The 16,257-nt window shown below is 50.4% G+C and overlaps 1 protein-coding gene and 1 long non-coding RNA gene across 2 annotated transcripts in view; one reads left to right on the forward strand and one right to left on the reverse strand.

The window, feature by feature from the left end:
• Positions 1–1,362: 1,362 nt before the first annotated feature.
• FADS1 (fatty acid desaturase 1) lies at positions 1,363–14,562 on the reverse strand. Its single transcript, XM_006173186.3, is given in 13 exon segments — positions 1,363–3,631; positions 3,977–4,102; positions 4,212–4,291; positions 4,549–4,645; positions 4,844–4,941; positions 5,863–5,939; positions 7,075–7,135; positions 10,400–10,528; positions 10,633–10,734; positions 11,446–11,643; positions 12,198–12,308; positions 14,214–14,375; positions 14,377–14,562. Coding segments are annotated over 13 exon segments (1,323 nt in total). The 5' UTR covers positions 14,407–14,562; the 3' UTR covers positions 1,363–3,579.
• LOC106729059 overlaps positions 12,323–16,257 on the forward strand; it is a 59,623-nt gene continuing 55,688 nt past the window's right edge. Inside the window, exons 1-2 of the long non-coding RNA XR_001365342.2 lie at positions 12,323–13,133; positions 13,880–14,072. This is a non-coding gene — a long non-coding RNA (uncharacterized LOC106729059). The remainder of the gene's footprint in view (positions 13,134–13,879; positions 14,073–16,257) is intronic.

Raw genomic sequence — 16,257 nt, forward strand, 5'->3', positions numbered from 1 at the left:
AGTTTTGATAAATTGAATGGCTTTCTAGTTTTTCCATCTACTGTATGAGATAAAGAGCTCTTTTGAGAAATCCTCACAACTTCGATCAACTACTTCATAGCATCTAGTTTATAAATTATGAAAGCTGCCATTCAAAAATCACTTTCTTGTTCTTTTTGTGACATCAACTTCAGGTTGCTATTTCTCATAGAGATGGTTTTTTTTTTTTTTTTGGTACATTGAAAGTTTTATAATCCTGATGAAACTTGGTAGGGGCTGTTTGAGTTTGTAATTTTTTTTTAGCATTCCTGTCACTTAACTGCCATTTAAAGTTAACCAGGACACTTAAGCGGTCTGAAATTTGACAGCGTTTTGACAAATTAAGCAAGAAGACTAAAGACCAGTAGTTTTTCAATGGAGCAACCTATCTTTCAAGTGAAATCTTATATAGAATCTCAGGATATCAGAGCTCCTCTGGTTGATACAGGAATGGGATATAGGTCCCCCACTCCACCCCAGCAACACCTCATACTTAGGGGACTCTGAAAACCACTGTAGACAGAAAGTCCTCCCCTGAGGGCAGGGATCTATTTGTTCACTGCTATCTAACAATTGACAACATGAAACCAGTTCTCCCAGATTGAGCCAAGCCACTCAACTAATTTGAGCTCTGTTTTCTTAATTCTAAGCCTGCAGTAATGGTGATGGGGGCCAGAGGTAAGTTTTCTTAGGACTTACTGCCTCAGTGCAGTAGTTCTAGTTAAGGGCTTGTTCCCTATGGTAGCAGGTAGAGTGGTTTGTTTTCCTTGTTTTTTGAAGTTGAGTTGCCATATCTTTTCTAGGAGTTATTAACTACTGCACACTGCAAGGGAAATCAGTCCTACAGATTTTATTTATCATGTTCTAATACTCTTGCTCAAAGAAGAGTGCTGTTCTAGTAGGGTATAAGTTAAAAGGGCTTTGATTGACAGCCTGGCTCTGAGGTACTGTGCCTGCAAAGAAAGATTTAGGCAAAAAGGAAACCTATGGAGACTACTAGCACTAAGACTAGGTATGAATTTAAAAGGTGAGGGCATTGCTTTATGACAGGAAGAAACAATGCTTAAAACCTGGCTAGTGTACATAGACAATCTAGCATTTGAACATATGGGTGTCAAGGAAAGGGCTAGGCTTTTCCTTGCCATAGTCCACCTGTGCCTTGATGTTTTCCAGAGGGTCCTGATGATCCTCTGTCTGCACAAGGGGTTTACAAAGGGGAGTCTATATGAGGACTTACGTTCGGGAAGAAGTTCGAGCCATAGAGGTAGACAGTAACTTAGAGCGGAGGTACAGGGGGTCCTGTCAACAGGTCCGGAGAACATTATGGATTATAAGCGAATAGCCTTCATTTGGTCAAAATTAACTTTATTTCTTAGTTTTACTTCATTGGGATGTGGTAATCAAGTTGCCACATACAAAGAGGATACTGATAGTGGATCTAATTTAAATGCCTATGGCAAAGTGGTAGGAACATGAAAGGAACAAAGATGGAGTTTTTAAAAAAGTGAGTTCAAATGTTAGTTCTGCCACTGTCTGTTACCTGAGGCGACTTAATCTCTCAAATCTTTTTTTCTCATGCCAGTTTGGATTTGAGGTAACAGCCTGAGCTTTTTGTCACTGGTCTGTCCTTTTGTGGCTGTGTGAGACCACACTGGTCTGGGCTGAGTAGAGAAGACCACAGTAGTTGAGGGGCTTTGAGGACCTGGACTTGGCTCTATAAGCCTCACTAGCTTTGCTCAGATTGGGCAGCCTGGGCCTAAAGCAAGATGGCTGGATATGCTGGGATCAGCACTTGTTTCTGGAGTGTTTCTGCTTCTAATTTTTCCACCCAGAATGTTTAAAAACAGGTCCTGCCCCAAATGTGTAACTCATTCTCCCCCACGTGTATGTGTTTTAATCTTGGTTTTGACAATCTCTAATCACAATAGCCCTTCCATAGGGGGGACCCCCACCCCAACATGCCTTAGGACCTTCATCTCCCTAATTTCCATCCTCTGCCAAAACTAAATGTGAACTTTCCCAGTGCTGTTTTTCCTTCCAGTTTGACGTTCTCTCTTACCAGTGTCCAAAATGCTCAATATGCTTAGACTAGATGCTGTTGAACAGGTGGATAATCCCCTCTCCTGAACTGGAAGGCAGTGGGTGTGAGGAGGGAAGAGAATGTGGCTGTTGATAAGCCCTAGCAGTTAAGGCAAGACCTCCATGGCACATTCCTATGATCACTTTGTAGAGGTGAGTTAAAGTGTTTCTTTTAAAAACCAGATTTAGAAATTTCAGTATTAAACTGATAAACTTTTAAGAGATTCTTCTTAGTTCCTACTTGGTCTCCAGAAGAGAAAGATACTTGAACAGGGTTGCCAGAGCTGTGCCATGCTGAATGACAGCAATGATGATCACTAACTTCTGTGTTTCTATCTTCCTATTTCTGGTTAGAACTATGACACTGCTCCTGCTCACAAGTAGTGCTATAATGTAATTTGGGTTATAGAAAATTTCTTAGCCCTTATGTTCCTTATGACTGAAACTTGTGTCTTCCTCATGACTGGTAATTAACTATGGCCCACCTGTGCTGATTGCTATTTTATAAAACTTGGAATTACAGGTAGGGGAGTAAAGAGAAACCACGGGGAGCCTCTGTTTGTTTCTATGGGAGTGATGACTTAAGTGCCCTGTCTGCTCACTTATGGAGCAAGAAGCAGATTCCTTTTCCTAGGAGTGTTCCTTGGGTGGTGGTTACAAGAGGTGAATCAAAAACTGAAAGGATTTTAGTGGTCAGCAACTCTCTCTGCAGGCTGTTTTGGCAAGACCTGGGACCTCATGCTCCCTTGGTACCCTGGAGGGAACATGAGACCAAATTCAGTAGTGACAGGATCCTTCAGGGCCAGCTGCCTCCAATACCACAGTCCTGGCCTTTGCTCTCCCCACTTCTAAAAGTGGAAGATTTGCTTCTCAAGGCAGACATAGGTCACACCTAGTCCTGGAGTGAGCTGAGCTCCCAGGCACTGTGTTATGCCAGGCCTCAGAATTCTAAGTACTGACGCTTCCTGTCTAAATCTTGCTCAAAAAGTTTAGCGGCTGTCTTCCTCCAGCCTGCAAACCTCAGGTTTGTAAGTGAGGGTAGAGAAGGCACTGAGAAGTCAACCAAGGGGATGAGCACACCCCTTTCCTGGGTGGGATTTTAGTGTTAAATCTCTTCCTGATTCCTGGGCTCAGTAGACTGCTCCCCTCCCCTACCACCATTTTAACACCCTCTGGACTCCCTCTTGCACAACAACCACCTGCATCTGCCAACTGAAAAAGGAAACAAAACTCTCACATCCCTGTGCCAACAGCCACATCCCTCCTTCGAGGGCGCTTGCATGTTCCCTCTACCCCTCTTTGGGTCTCAGATCTGTGCCTAGAAGATAAAGGGGAAGGGTTTGAGCCAGAGTCTTTATCTCCTCAAACCCACCCCACCCACCCACCCACCCACACCCTGAATGTTAGGATTGTAGTGGCATTGTCTCCAAGCTCCCCTCTGCTTTGGCTCCAGAGGCTCTTCTTCCAGATGGGAGGCTGTTTTTATTGGTGAAGATAGGCATCTAGCCAGATCTGCCCATAGTCCTTCAGTGAGCTGTGGGGGCAAGATGGGAGCAAGCAGTGAGGGAGACAGGGCGAAGCCTACAAACCAAGCTACCCACCAGAAAGGTAGCAGTGTGGTTCTTAGAGAGGTATGGAGGCTGCTCTCCCTGGTGTAAGGCCCCCTTCACTTCTGAGAAAGACCTTGGGCCATGGCACTGAGAGCAAAGGCCTGAACTGGCCACAAGGCCAGTAGAGCGCCCTGCCCTTACCTTGGTGCCCTCCATTCCCAACAACCAAGGAAACCTGCTTGTTGCTCCCACCCCGCACTTCACCACTGCTCCCACTGCCCTGCCCTCTCCCTGCCCTCCCAGCCCTCTTCCCAGGTTCAGATACTCACTGGATAATGTCAGCGAAGGCTGAGAGCAGGGGCTTGGACTGGTACTCTATGCCATGCTTGGCACACAGAGACTTCACCAGGGGAGCCACTTTGTGGTAATTGTGTCGAGGCATCATGGGAAAAAGACTTCAGGGAGAACAAGGAACAGTCAAGTGTCTCCGACTCCCCTGCTCCCCCTGTTCCCCTCCTACATGGACCCTCCCCAGGTCCCTGCCTCCCAGGCCTCCTTACTCACTGGTGCTCAATCTGGAAGTTGAGGTGGCCAGTGAACCAGTCATTGAAGGCTGACTTGTGGACATTGCATGTTGCCTGGATCTGGAGCAAAAGGTTAGTGGGAGCAGGGCTCTGGGACCGGATGGAAGGGCCAGCCCAAGCCCAGCCTTCTCCAGGCAAAGCTGGACTGTCCTTGGTCCTCTTCTCCACATGGTGGCAGGAGAGAAGTTTCAAGCCAATGAGGCAGGGTTTGGGAACTTCTGTTGTTACTGCCCCCTACTCTCTACCCTGCATCTGTGCACACCCACCCTTTTAATTAGTTGTGTTACGCCCAGGTATTCCAAGTGACTGTCCCTCACCTGAGTGGAGACCCAGTCCACATTCTGGTCGTGATCCATATGCATGGGGATATGGTTCATCTGTGTCACCCACACAAACCAGTTGCTTTCCAGGAGCCTGGTGGATATGGCACACACATGAAACCACTACAAGCAGAGCTCAGATTCTTACCCTCCCTCAGCCAGGCCACCCTTCTGAGCCAACACCTGAAACAGCTCCTGCTGTCTGAAGCCCCAGCACAGCCCCCAGACCAGACTGGTTACTCCCAAACATCTGCTTCTCTGCGCCAGTCCCTCCTCCCCTATCAAACACTACCTGACAATGAAGAAAAGGCCCAGGAAGCCTTTCAGTCCCAGCAGTGGCACATAAGTGAGGAAAACGCGGGCGTAGAAGGAGGTCATCCAGGCCAGGTCCTGCAGTGAGAGGCAGAGAGCACTGCGACTGGCACACAGCACCTCCTCTCACGGCACCTACTTCTTCGCATGGTGCAGCCCTTCTCCCAGGTCCTCAGAATGGAGCAGTCAACGGCAGCCTCTCTCAGCTGCCCAGTCCTGCACCATCCGGGGCCACTGTGCCTTCCTTCTATTCCTAGTGGTGTCCCCCAGCCCTCCTTGCCTGTTTCCTTCACAGTTGTCAGGTCGCCCTGCCTCCAGTTCCTCTCAACCCATCTCCGTCCTTCATCCCTTCATCATGCTGCCAAATGAATCTTCCAGGACCATGGCTCAGTCTGTGCCAGTGCCCTGGTCAAATCTCCAATCAGTTTTCTGCACCACACTCCTCCCCTGACAACCAAGTCCTCCACAACATGTCTAGTGGCCATTTGCCCCTTAAGTCCCAGCTTCTCTGCTCAGAGTCCATCCCCATTCCTCCACCTCTGCCTGTCCTCCAAGTCTGGCTAGAAAAGTGACTTCACAAAGTCTTTTCTGATGCCTGCCATCCAGCCAGATGCAGTCAGGTCCCTTTTGGAACCCCAGAACATTCTGCCTGTACCTCTTCTCTGGTGTCAACTACATCCTGCTTCATCAGAAGTTTCCTGAGAGTAGGTGCCATCTCTTATTCATCTTCCCCCTCCCCAGCCTAGCCCCTGGCTTTATTAAGTCCAGTACAATAACCTCAGGAGATACTGACTTAGTGAAATAGGGCATTAGGAGCCAGGCTGCCTGCTGAGCCCAAATCCCTCACCCAGAGAGAAGGAGCGTCTATACCTGGCTCTACTTTGCTCTAAATTAAGCCTGGAGAAAAATCTCGGTGGGATTTCCCCCGGGGACCCCCTTTCCCATCCCTCAGGGTACTGGAGACAAAGGATGTGGGATTTTAGAGCCATGGATACTTACCACCCACTTCTTCCTCTTGAAAACAAAATAGAAAACATACCACTGGAAGAAGAAAGGCACCAAGGCTGGGGGCCCAACTAGGAATGAAATGGAGACAAGGGAGGAGGTGTGAGCAGCATGAGGGTCATTTAAGGGCCAGCTGGTGCTGGACAGATGGCTTCCAGCACGGGCTGCCCCCTCTGCCATCTCCTCCTATTGCCCTCTAGCTGCCTTGCACTCCTCAGTCCAACAGGACTGACAGCACGGAAGGCGGGCATGAAGGCAAGCTTGAAGAAAGCAAAGTCTCCCAAGAGGATGCCAGCCCAGGGGTTGGGGGGCAGCCTGGCATTTTCAGTGGAAGAGGACAGTTGGGGAAACAAGCTCCACCAGTGGAAAGTGCTCTGCTCCCATGCCTTTAACTTTTTTTTTTAAATTATTTTTTGGGGGGAGGTAGTGGTAATTAGGTTTATTTATTTAATGGAGGTGCTAGAGATCAAACCTGGGACCTTGTGCATGCTAAGCATGCACTCTATCACTGAGCTATACCCTCCCCCTTCCCCTGCCTTTAAAAAGGCACTGCTGATACTCCCAGAGTTGCCCTGTCCAAACATTTCTGTTCCACCCTTCTATCCCATCCCACTTTCTCCAGTAGGGATGGTTGGTAATAGGCAGTTAAGATAAATTCCTCCTTTCCTTTTCAAAATGTGAATTTTTAAAGGAGCTTAAGAAATTTTGAGGCATTATAGAGCAGACTTTTAAAGCAGGGAATTTATAGCAGTCTTCAGAAAGAGCTTAAGACAACCACCGAAGTGTTTTCTCCTCCTCAGCTCCCTCTTTGGGTCCTCCCATAGCTAGCCTGCCTTTGTTCCCCTGGGGGTTAGACTGTGCCCCACTGAGTCACCTTGGCCCTGGTCTCTGTCTAACAAAGTTTAAAGTGAGGTCTTAGATTTAATTGGGATGGCCTCCTACCACTCAGTTCTCTTGTAGATGCCAGGGTGGGGCCGGAGAAGCTAGTTTGTCCCCCATACAAGTGACCTTTGACCAAACATTAGCCTAACTCTTGATTTTGCTCCTTGAGAAGGTAGCTGCTCCTTTGCAGGGTCCCTGTTAGAGGTGGAGAACTTCCTCCGGCCTTCACTTCAAATACCATGATCCCTGGAGAGCCATTTCTTCCTCACACCCCTTCAGCAGCCCCTGCCAAGGCAGCCCGGCATGTTGGATGAGGACACTCACTCAGGAAAAAGTATTTGTGCTGGTGGTTGTATGGCATGTACTTTTTCTTCTGTTTCCCAAGCTGTGAAGCAAAGCAAACAAAAGTCAGCACTTACAGACCAGTCACTCATGCCTCTCCCCTTGTGACCTCGGCTTTCTCCCCTTAGGTGCTGACGCCTACTGCAGGGGTGTTGGTGTCATTGGAAGGTGTTGGCTTGTTGGTGTCATTGGAAGGCTCCAATAGGCCCAGCCTTACCTCCAGCACCTGGCACATGAGGCCCGGGCTGCCATTTGCCAAATGCACCACACCATGGCAGGGGCCTGCACCCACACAAGGCGGGAGCACAACAGTCTGTGGGTCCTCAGGAATCCTTGTGCTCGTCCAGAGACACCCATCAGGTTTCCAGCCCCCTCCCCCTTCCTTTCTCCATCTGCTACTTTTTTTGACATCAGGGTCTCTACAACCATTTTTACCCCTATACTGGCCAGTATTCCTCTACATCCAGCCCCTGATCTTCTCCAAAGTCTTTTAGTCTCTTCAAATGTCAGCATGAACCTTTTAAAATCCCTTGAAAGCTAATCAATGTTTGGCAAATATTTGGGGAAAGAACAACTTGGCAATCTGAAGGTTCTGGCAAGGTCTTCCCTTGGTGGTGGTGATTTTGTAAGCTGAGCTGCTGTAGAGGCAGGCTGGGGCCACCAGGTCAGCCAGTCAGCCTGGAACCCCTGGTGTGAGTACACAGAACCATGACAGCAAAGCTCTGTGGTCTCATTTGATGGCTCCTTCTGCTCCTTATGCCCCGGTTGGTTCTGGTGACCAGGTGACCACAGAGCACAGGAGGAACTCTACCCCAGAGTAGAATGCTGGCTCATCCTTTTTTCAAGATTCCGCTCTCTGTTCTGACAGGTCATTTATTGAGCCCGTATTCTGTGCAAGCTACTTCTGCTAAATGAAGCATTCTTTCTACATTAACTGATTCATAGCACAAATATTTATTGAACATCTGCTAAGTGTGGGGCACTGTTCTAGGTATGAGGATACACAGAGGTGAAAAACACAAAATTCCTACCCTTGTGGAGCTTATAATCTGAGGAGAGGAAGCTGGTGATAAATTTGTAAACAGAGCTCAAAGTAATTACAGATTAAAAACGGGAAAGTATGATAGAAAGTGAGGGAGGGTAGTCACATATGGCTTCCCTGGGGTCCTGACATGGGAGCTGACCTGAATGATGAAAAGAAGCCAGCAGAGTAGACACTGGGGGTAAGAGCAGTTAAAGCAGGGTAAACAAAGGTTTGGGATGTTCAAGGAATGGAAAGACCAGTAAGGCTGGGAATATAGGCAATGGGAGAATGGTTGATACAGCCAGAAAACTAAGGACGGCCAAATCATGTTGGGCCTTAAGAAGCCCTGGTAAGGCTATGTAAGGAGTTTATTCCAATGATAGGAAACCCTGGAGGCCTTTCAACAGGTGTGGCATTACCTGCTTTGTGCTTTAAAGGCTCACTCTGGCTAGTGGTGGGGAAAATGAACTGTGAGGGGCAGGTATAGTGGAAGGAAGACCAGTGAGGAGTTTGGAACAACAATCCAGACCTGAGACGGACCAGACCTGGGGATGGGAGGCAGGGGAGATGTATAAGTCAATGGATTGGGATATGCTTTGGAGGCAGCAAGGCTTGCTGATGAACTGGAGATGGGGGTGAAGTTCATCCCCATGCAACATTAACCGAGAGGAGGAGGCCAGTAGAGAACATCTGTCTTATTTGGTGGGTAGGTGAGCAGAACTCCAGCCTCCTTTCGAGACTGTTATGGAAGGGAGCCTTGACCACTGGCTGCCTCCTTGAATGGCAGTCAAATGCCATTATGATCCTAATAACTGCCCCACTGTTTCAACTCTCAGAGGCCAGGAAGGTTGTATTTAGGGTGAAGTGTCCCCTACACTTGTTCTCCAGGAGAGTTGGGAAACACTGAGGTGGATGCTACTGGGTCGGTCAGCCCAGGGATCAACACTCAGACCGGACCCAGCAAGGCGGAACCAAGCACCAAGCAGCCTGTAGCCCTATTTACTAACAGACTAGCCTATCCTCAGTCTCATAACTAGATGCCCACCCCCCTAAAGTTATTTTGGTCCCAGATCATTCTCTATTTTTAGTGTCCACAGATGGGAGTTTCCTGAAAACCCCAGTACCAAAAAGCAACAGAGGCAGTGGTGTGAGAAGGTTGTCTTCCACTTAAGACTCCCATCTTTTTCTTTAATCCTCTATAGTGTGACAACAGAAAAGAGCCCCGTGCTCTGCCCAATAAATAACCCACACTACCCTCCAAGGAGCCACCAAAGGGCCGGTTCATCATCTGCAGTGTTGGACATACAGCAAACCAACTAAATCCCTTTTTAGGAAGTGGGAAAATTAAGACCTTGTGGCCAGGTGAGGAGGCACAAGCCTCAAGTTAAGGGCTGCTGATGCTGGGACAGCCAGAGCTGCCAAAGCCTTTCCACAGAGTTCTTCTTATGGCTAGAGAGGAGAAGAGAGCCAGGCTATCTTGAACTCATGCCTAGAACTGAAATGTAGTTGATGACAGTTTAACTCTTGGCATGCTGAAATGTCATAAAGTTGGGGAGGAGGGCCTGGCAGAACTCTGACTACAGCCTAGAGCCTTGGGACGAGCTTTTAAATTAACTTTTCAAAGAACTCCACTGGTCATCCACAGCCTTCCATTGCCTTATGCTCACTCAGGGTTCACCAGATCTCCATCCACCCCCAGGCATTCATCCTTTAGCAGCTGCATTATGATTTTTGTTCACAACCTTAGATGACAACTCAAATTCAGTGCTGACCACCCAGGAAGTCAGACTAGGATTAGGCAGGTGGGAAGAATTACTCAGTGAATGAACATCCTAGGTAATGGATGTCAGAGAAGAGTAAGACAGTGTAGCTATTTGTGGGGAAGACATGGTCGGATGTCAGTGTAAGACAGAGGAATACAAAGAGCGGGGGGTTGACTGCTTGGGGTAGGAATGTCTAAAAAAAGTATCTGCAAGGAGGGCCACCCATCACCTTCAAGCCTGAGCAGGGTTTGCCCAACAATCTTGTCAACCTTTGGATCCTTAGCAGCATGCGGTACCCTTCTGCAATAACTGTCTGCTGGCTTGAACTCACTAGGGATGGCAAGTAACACTGTTCTGGGCAGCCCGTTGACTGCCTGTTGCCTCCCATAACTTCCAAATAGCCAGCCAGCCCAGCCCACAGTGTCTTATCCACACTGACAGCATTGTGAACACTTCCCCCCAAGCCCTCTGTGCCAGCTGGTCCCTATTCTCCAAGACCTTCGATGATACCTCTGCTCACCTCTACAGAGAGGATCTTCCCCAAGGAAAAGAAGATGGGGTGCATGTTGATGTCTGGGTCTTTGCGGAAGCAGTTGGGCTTGGCATGGTGCTGGAAGTGTAGGTGGTTCCACCAACTGGCAGGGACCCCCTATGGAAAAGCAGGGACTTGAGTATGAAAGCCTGGTGTCCCTCTTCCTCGGCGCAGCCCCTCATTGACTGGAGTTTCAGAGAGCCCCTCCCCGTCCCATTGACCTTCAGGTGGCCAATCACGAAATGATGTAGCAGGTGGTTCCACATAGAGCTGCTGAAGACGGATAGGTGTCCGAAGTCATGCTGCAGCCAGCCAGCCTGGACCTGGGCGAGAAAGGTTAGTGCTGAGAGCGGCCCACCAGTCCAGCATCCCTCTTACTGACCTCAGCTGCTCAGCCTCTCCCTCTTCTTTCATCTACCTAGGCCTGTGCTAGCTGCAGTACCCTAACTGAGCACATCAGGAAAGGATTCAGGAAGCCTGGGTCTAACTAACTCACATGAGAACCAGGGCAAATCTATCCCTTCCCTTTTCTTCAGTGTCCCCAGCCCTGGAGTTCTGCAACTTACGATGGACTGAACATCCAGACTACAGAAAACAGGGACAAACTCAAGCAAGTAGAAAGCTTAGCGAATGGATTTTGACAGCCAGGTATTAGGACCCACGCATTATTGGCATGTTGGGCTGTGTTGTGGTGGGGAGGAAGCCAGGCTTTGCTGAGAAACCAGAATCTTGGTTCTTGGCACACCTGGACTGTGGCAGAATCTGAACATGAAGTTTCACAAGAGAAATTCCACAGGAAGAAGGGGACCCTGGAGGAGCAGCTAGAGAGGCAGTGAGAGAAATGAATCACATGTAGTGATGATGAGCAGGTAAAAGCCACAGACAAAGGAATGTGTTCTCTTTCTGCACCAACTCTCCCACATGCCCTCAGCTCTGCCCTGGTCAGAGGGTTCCTTGGCCTCCTGAAAGGTACAAAGAACTTTCCCCACAGATGCTGAGCATAGCTGTGCTCTTGAAAAGCCCAGGGCTCTCACTTGAACTGTGGTGAGCAGCACTGTACAGAGGAGGAGGGGCATGAAGGATGTCCCAAAGATCCAAAGAGTGAGCCAGGCAACGACATCCAGTAGCAGGATGTGTAGCAGGTGTAGCAGGAAGAAGACATGGTTGGCCTTCATGAGCCCCATTTGCTCCACTGTGGCCCGCAGCTCCCGGAACTCATCAGTCAGCTCTTTCTGTAGAAGAGTGGAGAGGGAGGGGGTGTTATTCTTCCCTGATGCAACCCAACCCTGCTGGAGACAAGGACTCTTTTAAGCTCAAAGACCTCCCACCAAGGTAGCTGTGGGGAGCCCACAGTCCTAGGTAAAGATACCACAGCACTGAGGAAGGATGACAGGAGGCAGTGCTATGGGATCATGTCTAAGAGCATGTGGTCTTTGGAGTTAAGCAGAATTAATTCAAGCTCCTGCTCTGCCATTTACTAATGGTGTCATCCTTGACAATGTTGCTTAAGCTCTCTGAGCCTTAGTTTTCTCATCTGTAAATGTGTGAGGATTGTATAGTGTTACGCTTTGCACATAATGTGTGTTCGGTAGATAGGTCTCATGTTGAGGATGGTGATGGTAGTGGTGGTGGCCTTGTAAAAACCACAGGTTCCAAAGCCAGAAGCAGGGATCTTGAGATACCCCAAAACTACTGATTGTGGTTACCTGTGATCATACCTATGCCTTCCTTCTACCCTCTGTCCCTCAAAAACCACAGGGTCTCCAAACAGCAAACAGACTCTCACATTCTTAGTGGGCTCAAAGCTGGGCTGCTCTGGAGACAGTTCTCCAATCAGGAGAGAGTTCATATACTTCTTCACGAGGCCCTTGTTGATGTGGAATGCCACAAAGGGATCCTGCAAGGATGAGGAGAAGGTAGAACAGTGAGGAAGCCAGCCCTGCCCCTGTGAACTTGTGGAAGGCAAGTTCACACCAAAGGCCATCCTCCTGATTCAGCAAGGAGGCTGTAGTCAAGTTCAGATACCACCTCCCTCCAGCCGGCTGCCCTTTGAGGATGCTCAGACCTGTCCCTGGTGTCCACAGCTTAGGATCACTCATCATCAGTGTTCTAGTAAGAGGGGCACCACACCAAGGAATAGGAAACACAGGTAGAGGGACCACAGAAGGACCTTTCCTCTGGGTGTCTCATAAAATGTGATGAGGGAGACTCCATGTGTCGGAACCAGGGAACTTTTGCATTTCTCCCCCTTCCTTCCCTCTTGCTGCTATTTTGGGTGAGGTTCCATATTTCCCCTCCCACTCTGAACATCTCCTGCTCTAGGGCACTAATTTGGGTTATGCAAGGTAAGGTCCTCAGTGAGGAGATGAACAAAATTAACCCGGGAGGTCAAACAGTCCCAGGCCCTAAGGAGAAGCAGCAAGGAGGGATCCGGGGCGGAGCTCCCAGCCGGTGGCACCACACACCCGGACCAATCGTGGTCGGCGCCGCGGCCGACCCGGCCCCAAGTCACACTGCAGGAAGACCTGGGGTTGGTGCTCCGTCTACGCATGAGCCAATCCACACCTTCGCCTTCAGCCACCGCCTGAGCTCCCCAGTGGTCACTCCGGAGACGAGTGTAGGCTCCGGCATCGACTCCCATGCCTGATGAGTGGAAGGGCCTGGGAGGGAAGGGTGGGTCCCCACCCTGTTAGGTTCCTCCGTGACATAATGGGAACCCAAGGTACGCTCTGGGATGGCAGGGCGAAGGGTAGGGACAACGGAAGAGGTCACGTCGCTAACCCGAAGAATGGGATTAGGCTACAGGCGGAGGGGACGCTGCGGAGCGAACGCTCCAACCTATCGGTCCCAAGGAAAGACCCTCAGCTCTCGAACCCAGAAAGGAGGTGCCAAGTGCCTTAATTCCGAGAGCTGGTTACCTAAAGAGGCAAGCAGCAGGATCGCGGCTGGGGCGCGCGCTGTCTCGGCAGTGCTGCCCGAGGGAGGAGAGATGTGACCCCGCACCCAGCCTACAGCCCTGGAGTGCAAACAGCTGTTTGCGAGGTTAATAGCTGGAGACTCCACTGGCCTGAGGCTGAGTAACCTCCCCACAGAATTCCAGGCTCGCTCAGGGGGTCCTCTCTAAGCGCATGCTTATGCAGTCCCCAAACTTCAGCACCAGTTCCCTGCCGTGCACGAGCAGGAGCTAGCCCTCTCCAGCCGGTGCAGCCCCTTCCCCGCCCTCCCGTCTTCACCTGGTACAGCGGGTACGCCTCAGATATACCCCCCCGAGTTCCCTCGTTCTCTGTCCTGCCCGCGCTAGCCAGTATAGCTCAGCACGCTCGGTCCAGAAGTGACAGCGCTCCCCTCCTGGCCACCAAGACAGGTCAAGAATCCCTCTCCCTGTCACTGACCCCTCCTCTCGAGGTCTCGTCAGTACGGTTGTCCCCTGGACCCAGTATCCCCGATCTCCTTCCTCTCCTCCCTCAGCCTTGCTCTAGGGCCTGCCGACGCCAGGAGACCTCAGACTTGGGGTCGCAGACGGAGCGCAGGGACGGACGGCGCGGCCCTTTGTGTGTGCACGTTGCCAGCCTCCATCCCTACTCCCCAGACTGCACTTTTCACAGCCTCTCTCCTGCCCTTGCATCCCGCCTACGCAGCACATTCAGTCACCCGGCAACAGGTATGCTCCGACGCCTCCCGGCTTTTCCCCAAATAAGTGAGTGTTCGGCCGTGGATGCCAAACTTCCTGTCTCGCGCACTGAGCTCCGGCCCTGGCCGCCCGGCCCGGCCTCACCCTGTGTCCCTATCTGGCAGCGCTCACCGTGGCATCCTGCCCCGCGTAGTGGCTGAGGACCCGGGAACCTCCCGGGTGCCGTCTGGTGAACTCGCTGATGTTGTATACCTTCCGGTCAATCACAAGCCATCGCTCTTTGTCGCGTCCCGAGCGCTGCGCCACCTCCTCCCAGGTGAAGTAGCGCGGGGTTCGGCCCATGGGCCTGGGTCTCGGGAGCCATCGGGGCCGGACTGTGCCGTGAGCCAGCGGGACTGGGGTGGTCAGACGTGCGCACGGGACACGCGGGATAGCACGCGCCGACCTGGAGTTCTTAAGGAGTGGGTCCGCTGGCGAGCGGCCAGACCCCGCCACCCGCGCGCCGTGTTTCCAGTAACCAAGGCGGTGGGCGCTGAGCGCTGAGCCCTGCTGCGCGCGCTCCTATTGGTCGAGCCGCGTGGCGCGGGGAGAAAGTCCCCGCCTTCCCGCCGGCCGGGGGAGGACAGGAGCTGCGAGAGGGTCGTGGCAGGCCGGCGTCTGGCACGGACGCGCGCCCCCTCGCGGGATCGCTGAGGGATCCCACTTCCCGACTGTTGGCTTTCGCTCCCAGGGGGCTCCGCAGACCGGATAACGGAAGAGGCTCCTGAGTGCGGGGCCGGGCTCGGGGTGGGGTGGTTGCTGGAGCAGCAGCACCGAATGCGCGGGCGCCCTGTGCTTCTACGTCGGCCGGGCTGGGGGCTGTGGGCAGTGGCCGAGCCTTGAATGGGTGGATGGAGGAGGGCCGGCCTCGGGGCTAGGGAGGTCGGCCGGGCCTGCGGAGTTGGGGCAGGGCGGGTGCTCGGTGAGGGTATGGAAGAGAGGCAGTCCCAGGGGCCTCGTCTTTGGCCTAGAGGCGTCCTCCTCAGTCTTCAGACCCCGAAACCTCAGATATCCGCCGGTTGAACTCCAGCCTCCTCCCCGCCGCTCCACCAATAAAAGCCATGAAAGCTATGGAAGAAACTTAAAATACATATTACTAAATGAAAGAAGCCAGTCTGAAAAGGTTACAAACTGTATGATTCCAACCAAATGACATTCTGGAAAAGGCACAGCTACAGAAATAATAAAAAGATCGTGGTTTCCAGGGTTTTGGGGAAAGGGAGGGAGGAAGAATGAATAGATGGAACACAAGGGATTTTTAGGGTGATGAAATTATTCTGTGTGATACTATAGTGGTGGCTACATGTCATTATGCATTTGTCAAAGCCCACAGAATGTACAACATCAAGAGTGAACCCTAAATTAAACTATGGACTTCGGCTGATAATAATGTGTCCATGTTGGTTCATTGTACCAAATATGCCGCACTGATGAGGGATGTTGAGGGTAGGGGAGTATATATGTGTGGGTGGGGAGGGCTATGTGCAAACTCTATTTTCTGATCAGTTCTGCTGTGAACCTGAAATTGCTCTAAAAAAATAAAGTCTATTAAAAAAAATTGGATATCTGGGGCTGGAATTTACCCTAGGACTCATGTATACCTTTTAGTTCCTCTCTGCAGGAGTTCCTAAACAGCGGGTTCAATCAGCGTGTTTGATATAAAGACACCCTGGTTCAAAAAAGGTGTCAGGGTCAGTGTTGCTGTCCTTGCTTCTCTGCGGCACCTTCTTCCTCCCAGGCCCTTAGACCTGCCTCTGTAAAGTGGGAGAAGGCAGGCCTGAACAGATAGGTCCCAGACCTTCAGATTTCCCCAGAAAATAGTTCTGCAGTGCCCCAGGCATTGATTGTCAGCCTTTTTTCTGATCTTTTAATGCAACTTCACAGTACAAAGGATCTCTATGTAAAGCAAAAAGGTTAATCTTAGAACACTTATAATGAGAAGATTGTGTACTTCACTATAGCAAGTAGACATATATATATATACACACACACATATATATATACTAATATATTTAACCTTTTCCCTACTATTGGATGTTTGTTTAGAGGTTTTTGCTTGTATAAATATCGCAGTGATGAGAAATTTTAAACCGTATTGTTTATATTTGAGCATTTTCTTAGGATAAGTTCTACATATGTAATTAATGCATTAAATGATAGAGATATTTTTAGGCTC

The sequence above is a fragment of the Camelus ferus genome, chromosome 10 (genome assembly GCF_009834535.1).
Source record: "Camelus ferus isolate YT-003-E chromosome 10, BCGSAC_Cfer_1.0, whole genome shotgun sequence".
Classification (NCBI taxonomy): Eukaryota; Metazoa; Chordata; class Mammalia; order Artiodactyla; family Camelidae; genus Camelus; species Camelus ferus.